Source organism: Misgurnus anguillicaudatus, chromosome 9 (genome assembly GCF_027580225.2).
Source record: "Misgurnus anguillicaudatus chromosome 9, ASM2758022v2, whole genome shotgun sequence".
NCBI classification, from domain to species: Eukaryota; Metazoa; Chordata; class Actinopteri; order Cypriniformes; family Cobitidae; genus Misgurnus; species Misgurnus anguillicaudatus.
In genome coordinates, this window is record NC_073345.2 from 31250844 (window position 1) to 31261119 (window position 10276).

General features: G+C 32.9%; 1 protein-coding gene across 1 annotated transcript; it reads left to right on the forward strand.

The window, feature by feature from the left end:
• The first annotated feature begins 1227 nt into the window (after positions 1-1227).
• Positions 1228-4788, forward strand: LOC129424180 (proteinase-activated receptor 1-like). Its single transcript, XM_055180777.2, has 3 exons — positions 1228-1359; positions 1755-1847; positions 3401-4788. The coding sequence occupies exons 2-3, from the start codon at positions 1817-1819 to the stop codon at positions 4492-4494; spliced, it is 1125 nt and encodes a 374-aa protein (XP_055036752.2). The 5' UTR covers positions 1228-1359; positions 1755-1816; the 3' UTR covers positions 4495-4788.
• Positions 4789-10276: the final 5488 nt, after the last annotated feature.

Below are 10276 nucleotides of genomic sequence, written 5' to 3' on the forward strand. Positions count from 1 at the left end.
TCGGTTTAGGGTTAGATGTGGTGTTTGCATTAGGATGTCACTTTAAGTATTGGTTTATACTAAGATTCATTAATTACACAAAAAATAACGCGTTAAACATTTTTAACGTATTTTAATCGCACTTATTTTTGCACCGCGGAACATTTCTCATTGGATTCGGCGATTTCGGCGGACCGATTATACTGGAGCACCAACTAGCGTTCATGACTTCAGACAACAAGAAACCACAGTGAACATGAACGAAGAAGCTGATGAGATCGCTTTGGTTGGCCGCGTGGATGGGAAACTTTTTTATAAAAAACGAACGGATGTAAGCGTCGATAAGAGCATGGTTGTGTGTAAGCTATGCAACAAGGAATTCACATATCACCGCAGCACATCGAGCCTCAAGTATCATCTCAATGCAAAACATATAGCAGCTAGCGTGGACGTTAGCCCGACTCGAGTACAACGACTTGGTTGAACAAAAATAAACAATATTTTGTTGCTTAAGCTTATGTATTCAGTCATTATTCATGGTATACTAAAAATCCATGTGAAAAAATAACTTCTCAATGTTCTCAGGTCAAATATTTATATGTAATTAAAATGTGATTAATTTCGATTAATTAATTACAAAGCCTCTAATTAATTAGATTAATTTTTTTAATCGAGTCCCGGCCCTAGTTTATACCTTTTTTCATTATTTTTTTATATTTTATGATTTTTAAACCAATGTCGCCTGGCATTAGGGTTAGAGTTGGGTTTGGGTAAGGATGTCATTTTATGTAAATCTAACCTTAAACCGAAGCGACAATTGTAAGAAAATACGACAAAACAGTTGAGTAACAAATACATGACAGTGACACAAACAGAAATGCTCATGTTCACGCAAAAAGGCGTAAAACCGTGTCAGTGTCACGCAAAAGACCCACAAATTTACGTGACTATAGGTAGGTAATTTCGTTATACTGGGTTGAACCTCAGGACCATGAAGTAACTAAACATACAAATAGTTAAATAAACACACTCAATGGCTAAATTAATTCATGTACAATATATTCTATATTATTGTGACGCTATCCAAGCGTCTTTGTGTACATTGATATTAATATTGGTATTTACATGTAGATGGTGGTCCATTGACAGTATTTCTTGACTCTTGTTATAGCAGAACACTCCAGTCTTAATGTAAATCACTACACAACATGGGATTTTGATGTTTTCCAAATTTAACGTCTTAGTAAAAAAACTTTAACTGAAAATCTTCTTAATTTATATCTTTTTCTATAGGAAACTTTGGTGGAAGATGGACTGATGAGCAGACAGTTTTTAATTTTTCTCTGGACCAAGCTCCGTTCAACCCTCAAAAATACAAAAGTAACTTTACTAAACATAGTTGTAATAAACACACTCAATGGCCAAACAAGTTAATATGACTAATACATTATATTCTATATATTATTGTGTATAAGTTATTCAATGTCTTTGTCTGTGTTGAAATTTTATTGTTACCTAAATGTCACATAGGTCTGAAAGTAGTATTTCTTACAGATCTCAGCATTTTAAATGTTTGATAATGTGATGAAATTGTTATCCATATATAACTAAACTCTTATATGTTTCTGTACTTTTCTCTAAAATACCATTATTTGAAGTAAATGTTGGATAAATTAAAAGATTTACTCTGCAAAGATGTCTAGGAACGTAGCAAACTGATGCTCAGTGTCCAAATAGGTAGTGCTCTTACTAAGCCATAAACTCTGTGTTTAAAGGCCTTGCTGCCATTCCTATTGAATATCAAGAGGTAATATCAAGGGAGGAACAAACAGTCCAGATGTCTCCCAACAATCCCTCAAAGGTCAAAGGTAATTGAACTCATACAATATTCTTGCATTTTTTTTCCAAAACAAAATGTATTAATGAATCTTTTTTTAAAAGTCAAGTCCCAATCTCTCCATACACAAACAGTTCCACACTAACGAAATATCAACATAAAAGTAGTCCATACTTTTTAAAGAGCGCGTTAGTAACATGCGCCTATAAACAAGACGACAATATGCATTTACTTATGGGCAGAAGCAAACAAACGTTTTTAAATATAAAAAATAAAATAATGAAAAAATTAAAAGATTATTATTGAGTCCCTTGGACATAAATGAGGACCGATTCGATGAGACATTCGAAAGTGTAAAGAGCTGCTTCACCTGTAGCCTGGTAAGTAATTGAATGTTTTGCTTTAAATGGAAATATTGCATTTATTTTTAAACCTTTTTATGTAATACTATTCAAAACACTTACATCGTTGTCCGAGTGTTAAAACGTTTCGGCTCTCCACACAAATTCTTTATCTCTTGTTTGTTACAAATAAAGTATTTTTAGAGTACAAACCTTTTCTTGCATATTTGTAAATTATTCTTTGAGATAACACTGATAATGTGGGCCGTACATTTACAGCAATTACAAGCCTGCTAATTTTACTTCCATGACTGAATTTTTTTTTTTTTTATTAGAACCAAACGTTTTACAACAAAATATTAATTTCATTACAAAAAATAACACAACATTTTAAGCCTTCTTCCTCCGCTTTTTCAGTTTACAAATTCCGGCATCTAAATAGGGAATCGCATAGCGCAACCGCAACTGGCTTTTAAAGGGGATGAGAAATGAGACTCTCATTGGTTTATTGCATGTTACGCCTAAAACACAACCATTACTCATTACGAGAATAGGAATAACCCTTTTATCATTAAAGGCGGAGTCCACAATGTTTGAAAAACGCTTTGGAAAAGGAGACGGGCCGACTACCAAAACACACTTATAGCCAATCAAATAAAATAAAATGCCGGGTTGCGTATGTGTGGGGCGGGTCTATCAACAGAAGGTTCAGATTCTATTGGGGTAGGGGCGTGTTTGTTTAGGTGATTTTAAATATCAACATTGGCTTTCTAACATCATGGACTCCGCCTTTAAATTAGCAAACGTGGATTCGGACACGCCCGTTTAGACTGTGCGCCATGTGCTTTAGACCAGTGGTTTTCAAACTGCGGGCCGCGAGATGGTGCCAGGGGGGGGCCCAGTTTTATGACATTTTATGGAATACATTAATTTATCATGAATTCTGTGTAATTAAACCTAAAAAAAATAAGGCTACTAAACAAAAGCACTACTTGACATTTACTCTATTCACTTGTCTCTTATAAATGTATATATGTATATATTTACATATTTATATATTTGCATGTAAATATCTTTATCAGCAGATGCTTTTAGTCAAAGCATGCAGCTTACTATTAAAGATAACTTAATCTGATTCCTAAGGAGGTGATAAAAAATGTTGAAATAGAAAAAAAATTAAGGATCAATCAGAGGTGAATATGTTACTGATGTTGCCCCGTCTTTTTTTCTCATAATATGAAAGCGCTCAACACTGCACATTTGAGTAACAGCACTGATCTGGAGGAAGTGAAATTAAACAAAACTACACAGACCTTGATGACATTCTCCATTTCAAAGGATTCTGTGCATTTCCTCAAAAGCCTGCTGGTGACACGTGTCATGCCCTCTTTCTACATCCTCCTCTTCCTCATTAGTTTGCCCCTAAACGCATTGGCCCTGGTGACGTTCACCTGTAAGATTAAAGAAAAGAAACCGGCTGTGATCTACATGTCAAACCTGGCGTGTGTGGATCTTCTCTTCACCCTGCTGCTTCCTCTGAAGATCCACTATCATCTGAACGGATCTGATTGGGTGTTTGGTGAGGTGGCGTGTCGCGTGCTAAGCGCTGCTTTCTACTGCTACATGTACTGCTCCATACTGCTGATGATGTGCATGAGTGTGGACAGACTGCTGGCTGTGGTTTTCCCCGTCACCTCACTGACCTGGAGGACAACGAGGAATTCTGCGTATGTGTGTGCGCTGGTCTGGATGTTGGCACTCACTGGCACAGTGCCACTAATAACACAAACATTAAACATCAAGGATTTGGGCATCACCTGCCACGATGCATTGCGTTACGACGACCCAGCAGATCAGACGTACATGAACCTGTTCTCCATTCTGTCCTGTCTTTACTTTTTCCTGCCGCTGTTCATCACTTTGGTGTGTTACTCTAGTATTATATATGCACTCAGTGTCAAATCTGGTCGCTTAGCAACATCATCATCATCATCCTCAAATCAACGAAGAAGAGCCGTGATTATGACTATTGCCACAATGATAGAGTTTGTGGTTTGTTTTGCAGCAACCAATGCAATCCTATTGTATCACTGTGTTGTTTTGGGCACAGGAGGCGTTAGCGGGGAGGGAAACGCATCATATATGGCTTACATGTTAGCTGTGTGTGCAGGGAGCTCAAGTGTTTTTCTGGATCCTCTGCTGTATTATTATGGGTCGTCTCAGTGCAGACAGCAGATTGGATCTGTGTTTTGGGGGAACAAAACAAAACTACAAAGCTACACAGCTACAAAGTTATCAAACACTACTGAGCTGAGCATACAAACAGAATCATGTTAATGTGTTCTGATTAAACGCATAGTTTGCATTATTTTCAGAATTGGAAGTTCATTTGAGTATATGCTAGCCTACATGTAATCCTCATTGTAATGAATGCTTTCTGGCTTACATGAGCATCTAAGAGTTAAAGCAGTTAAACAACACAGAAATTGGTATTATATTGTGTGTGTACCCTGTAAAAAGGTCTTTAGAATATAAAGCATGTTCAGTTTGCTCAACGTCAGAAATATCCAAATTGTGTAACCAAATAATATTTAACATTTTATTTAATAAAATCAAAGACATTTGATATCAAAATAATTGCTGTTAGCCTACTTTAAGCAACATTATAGAATATTTAAAAAAAACCATATCATCCCTAACTGATGTTGTTGACGACACAGAAAAGCTATCAATATCTAAAAACAAACGGTGCTATATAGCACCAAAAGTGGTTCTTTGCTCGTAATCATAGAAGAACCATTTTTAGTGCCATGTAGCACCGGTGAAGCACCAGTGAAGCACATGTGTAGAACCATATAGTGCTTTGTAGAACCATATGTGGTGCTATATGGCCCCTGTTTGGTTCTACACAGGTGCTTTACAGGTGCTTCACCGGTGCTACATGGCACTAAAAACGATTCTTCTATGATTACGAGCAAAGAACCACTTTTGGTGCTATATATCACCATTGTTTTTAGAGTGCGGATAATTTTCAGTTTTCGGTGAATTATGTAAGGAATAATTGACAATGGGCCATTGAATTATTAGAATTTTTTTTATTTTTCAATAATTTAACAGCCCGGAGTCAATTATTAAGTAACGCAATTAGTTACTTTTTTGGGAAATAACTTAACTCTTTCGCTGCCATTGACGAGATATCTCGTCAATCAAGAGAAAACGCTTCCCTGCCAATGCCGAGAATTTCCGGCTTTCCGCAATACCGCTATTATCCACCAGGTGGCACCCTTTCGCACCTTTTTAAACCCGGAAGTATTGCCCTATGGCTAGCGGCTGCATGTCCATGTCTGTTGTTTAAAGGTCGCTCTGAATGGGATCTCTATGAAAAGTCCGTCACAAAAATGGATTTATCTCTGCTTTTTGCTCAAAATGTGATGTTTTTGCAGAAACCTACCCATATTCAAAAGCTGATTACAAAAGAACTACTGAAGGTAGGATGAAACGTTTTTTTTTTGTTTGTTTTTTTTGAAAGAAGAGGGTCTGTTCTTTCATTGGATATATTTTTATGTTTATATATTTTTGAAGAAATTTTTCCTTGAAGGCATTTTGTGAAAATCACAAAAAGAAAATGCTGGCAGGCAATTAAAAAAAAGTCTGGCATGGAATTGTAGTTTGCCTTTTTTATAATTGGAAGTTCTTAATTTGAGTATATGCTAATCATTGTATATTTATTATATATTGTGTGTGTGTGTGTGTGTGTGTACCCTGTAAAACAAGGTCTATATAAAGCACGTTCATTTATTATGCTGAAGGTCAGAAAATTCAAATTGTGTAAACCAAATAATATTTCACATTTTATGCATTAAAATTAAAGACATATAATATATACACTAAAAAAATTTTTTTAAGGTAAGTGGTTGCAATCAATTTATTTAAGTTACATTTAAACAAAAAAGATTAGTAAAGTAAAATAATATATAAAACTTTTGTTTAAATGTAGCTTAATTAAATTGATTGCAACCACTTACCTTAAAAAATTTATTAAATTCAATGAATAATTTTTTCAGTGTATTACAAAATGTAATTGCCTTTTGCTTACTATAAGCAATTATTAAAAAATAATGTTAAAGACATCATCCTTTTATGTTGTTATTTTATTCAATACAGTTGGTGATGTTTCATATCAAGATTTGGTGTCATTACAGTCTTAATGTGTCCATGCACAATCCTTACAATACTTATCACCGCCATTGATGTATGAATGAATGATTGAATGGGTGAGTGAGGCAATATGTAAAGCGCTTTGGATGGCCATTGGTCTATGAAAGAGCGATATAAATGCAGTCCATATAACATTTTACTATTTTTTAATCTCATGATATAGGCCTACTATGCAGTATAATGACCAACTAGTGGATGTGGTACAGTATGTCCAGAATGTATGCATACTACACCATTACATACTACTGTATACATAACATACTGTTTACATGCTCAAAACGTAATTGAAGGAATCCACATTGAAAATTAGCCCATATTTTACTCTCGAACCATCCTATTGGTTTATGACTGATATTTCAGCTGAGCACAGTCAGAGTTATATTAAAATAAATTAATGTTACAAAACATGCATACAACCACGAGGCGCATGAGAACCAATGATTGTCTATTTATCAATGTAAAGCCGGCATTTTTGATTGAGAATTGAGATTTAAATGTAATGTTTTAAATATACAAAATACAAATGTTGTTCTCTCACAAACCTATTGTTTTGTGCCAAAAGACAACCATTTGTACCCTGAAAAAACTTTTTGGTGTAGTAAAATATATTAGATTAACCCTCATAATTTCTAAATAGTAATATTAACATTTGTTGAGAATTAGATTTTCCCAAGTAAAATGATGATAAATACACAATTAATTCATGTTCAAAATGAACTGTGTGGGAATAGTAAGTCTTGTATTATTTAACTGTTTTATAGTCACTGCACATAGTCACTGCACAAAGTAAATTTTAATCAAAAACTTTAGCAGATTCAAGTAAAAAATCTTAGTTCATTTTACTTAAAAATATTAAATCCATTAAACTAAAAAATCTAAGTAAAATTTACTTACATTTATTTGCACATGTTGTAAGGAATACCCACAATTCTTTGCGCCTGAATATTTTTATTTTTTAAACTTTATCACAGAATAAGAACTGATAAGAACTTTAACTACTTAAATATTTGTTAGCAAAATGTCAAAAAGGTTTAAGCTCTTATATTATTGATGTTGTTTTGTTGTAATTTTGTGAAGTCACCGTTCAGGTGATCAGTGTTTCTTTACATGAACCCTGTTCAGAACATTGTATTGTAATTCTCTCCACAGTGCTGATAATGCATGTCAGAAACACAGTTTGTGTGCGTTTCTGTTCCGAATCAAGTTTATTCAATGTTATAATGCCATTTATAACACTAAAAATAACTAGGTCCATAGGAATATGTTAAAGAAAATAACAAACAGAAAATACGGTTGCTGTCCTAATAATATTGTAAAAAAAAAACTAATAGACTTTACCTAAACGATTAAAATAAATCTAACTTCTAAATAAAATAATTAAGTGACATTTAATTAATTATTTAACATATGTTTTATCATGCAATTTTAAGTAAATTTTATTTGATTTTAGTAGGTAAGTTTTACTTATAAAAAAGCAGTAAATTTTACTTAAAGTTCGTGCAAATTGTTACAAGGATTTTTTTAAGTAAATTTTACAAGTTGTTTTTTTCAGTGTAACAGCGTGATCTACAGTGACAGTTGTAGAAATGAAAATACAAAGCCGTGAAATGAATAAGTGTTCTTGCTTTCCGTGAAGCTCTTTAGATAATTTGCTTTGGATAAAAGCATCTTTTTCATGACCAAATAGGCCTAAAATCTGTGGTTCGTGTAAAAGCAGCCAAATGAGTTCAGTGGAGGCTAAAAGGATAAGTGACGTCACATAAACGCTGTCATATTAACACATATTAGACTGAATACTGACAAAAACATTCATTCTGTGTCTCTGAAGTTTCATGGTTTGAAGATGTTTTTGTTAAATACTTCCTTTAGGTTACTCATGGGGTTGAAAACCTTGAAAATCTGGCTCTTAATGATAGTTGTGCATACATGCACTGGAGAGAGCGGTAAGTACATTTTATGATTTTTAAGAGCTGTCAAAATCGTTTTCTGATGTGCATTAATATTTACTTTAATGAAACATGTGACCCTGCCTGAAAACCCAGCTAAAGTCACTTTTAGTGATTTACTGATTTTTTACATAAAATCATCCTACATAATGTAAAAAACTTCTGTAAACATATGAACTTGATATTTTCATATTGACTGAGTAAGGTCATGACAAAGATTAAAATCATTGATTGAAATCAAACTTCAGTTCTCAGAACCTTATCATTGGCTTGTGAGATCTTGTTTTGGATATCACACTCACATATTTATATATCAAAAATTGCTACTACTTAGTGTGATCACAAAGACAAATAGTCATATATAAAATCAGGATTTCCATTGTGGTGAAAACTGTTTGTTTGTTTGCTTGTTTGTTTGTTTTGCTGGACTTAACAAAGCCTCAGATGTGTTTTGTTTGTCTTATATGTTTAGTACAGAAAGAATTTATTGATATTGTTTTGTTTTTGTATGTTTTGTATGTTTGGGTTACAGGTAGTGATTATGAAATACATGTATATGAGGATTTGCCATTTAAACCCCTAGGTAAAAACCTTTATATTTTTACATTTTAAAACAACAATAATAAACAGTGCAATTGTTTTATATATATATATGTATGTATGTATATATATATGTATGTGTGTATATATGTATATATATATGTATATATACACACACAGTACAGGCCAAAAGTTTGGACACACTCAGTCGTTCTTTATTTATACATTTTTCCATGTAACATAATAATAATAAACTCATGCAAACTATGGCCTAACACAAATGCAACTTTGGAAATTATGTTGGTGACTAAAAGCATCCAAAATAAACCAAAACTCTGTTATATTTTATTATTTGAAGTGCAGTCACCCTTTGCCTAGAAATTGAATTTTAAAGAGTATAGAACGAGTTCATATTTAATCTGGGTTCTTATTGGCTGCTTTTTCTTCAATATTCAATGTAAGTCATCTATTTCAAAAATAATATTTTAAAATAAAATTTAAGATTTCTAATAACAAATATAAATCTATTTGGCACGGGTATATTTTTGTCTACAAAAGTAATTTTAAGCATTTAACCATACACCTTCAGCTTAAATGATTTTAAGGATCATAGTTAACATTTAGTTAAATGTGTCCAAACTTTTGGCCTGTATCAGAAAGTCAAAAGGTGTAACTGCTATGAATGCCCCTAAGCAACAAGAGACATGAAGCTAAACTATTTTAATAAGCAAATAATGTATCTGATAAGGTTGTTTATAATTTTTATAATTTTTTTAGTTCTATTTTCAAATGTATAGTTTTAAATGCTAGTTTTATGACAAATATACTACAGTATTTTCAGGATTGTAATTTTAAATGCCACTATCAGTATATGACACAAGGAACGCATTAAAACTGGCAAATAGATTGTGATTGGTTGTACCACCTGACTTTTTTGAATGGTGATATCAAAAATGTACTGAAATGTTGTTCAATTAACAAACAAAAAAATTTAAACACATTGTTTCTGGCTCAAAAATATGCATCACATCCATTTTTAAAAGATTTCTTAAAATACTTTTTTAAGAGCTTGTTTTGTCATTGACCCAAGTGTAAGTCTATATGCATATGCTTTTGTATGTTTGATCGTGTCCTGAGAGGATTTACTAATGTTGAGTATATGTTTGGATATAGGTCGTGTTGATTTAAGTTTGGCTGTTGAAATAACACCTGTTACTGACAAGATTGAAGTTTTGTCTTCACCTGCATTGGGTAAATCTCTTGAGGGAAAGCTAAGAAGTTACTAAAGTGTCTGTAATAATGTTATAACAACTGTCCATACTGTAAATTTACCAACCATATAATAATGCTTTTAACAATATAAGACTATTCACTAATGTTATTTTGTGTGTTCATATATTTGTTTTAGATATCAG

Bases quoted from the DNA above. Each gene is read 5' to 3' on its own strand.
- LOC129424180 (XM_055180777.2), top strand. From the start codon at position 1,817: ATGTCTCCCAACAATCCCTCAAAGGTCAAAG. The intron at 1,848-3,400 runs GTAATTGAACTC...ATAATATGAAAG, and splicing joins CAATCCCTCAAAGGTCAAAG to CGCTCAACACTGCACATTTG.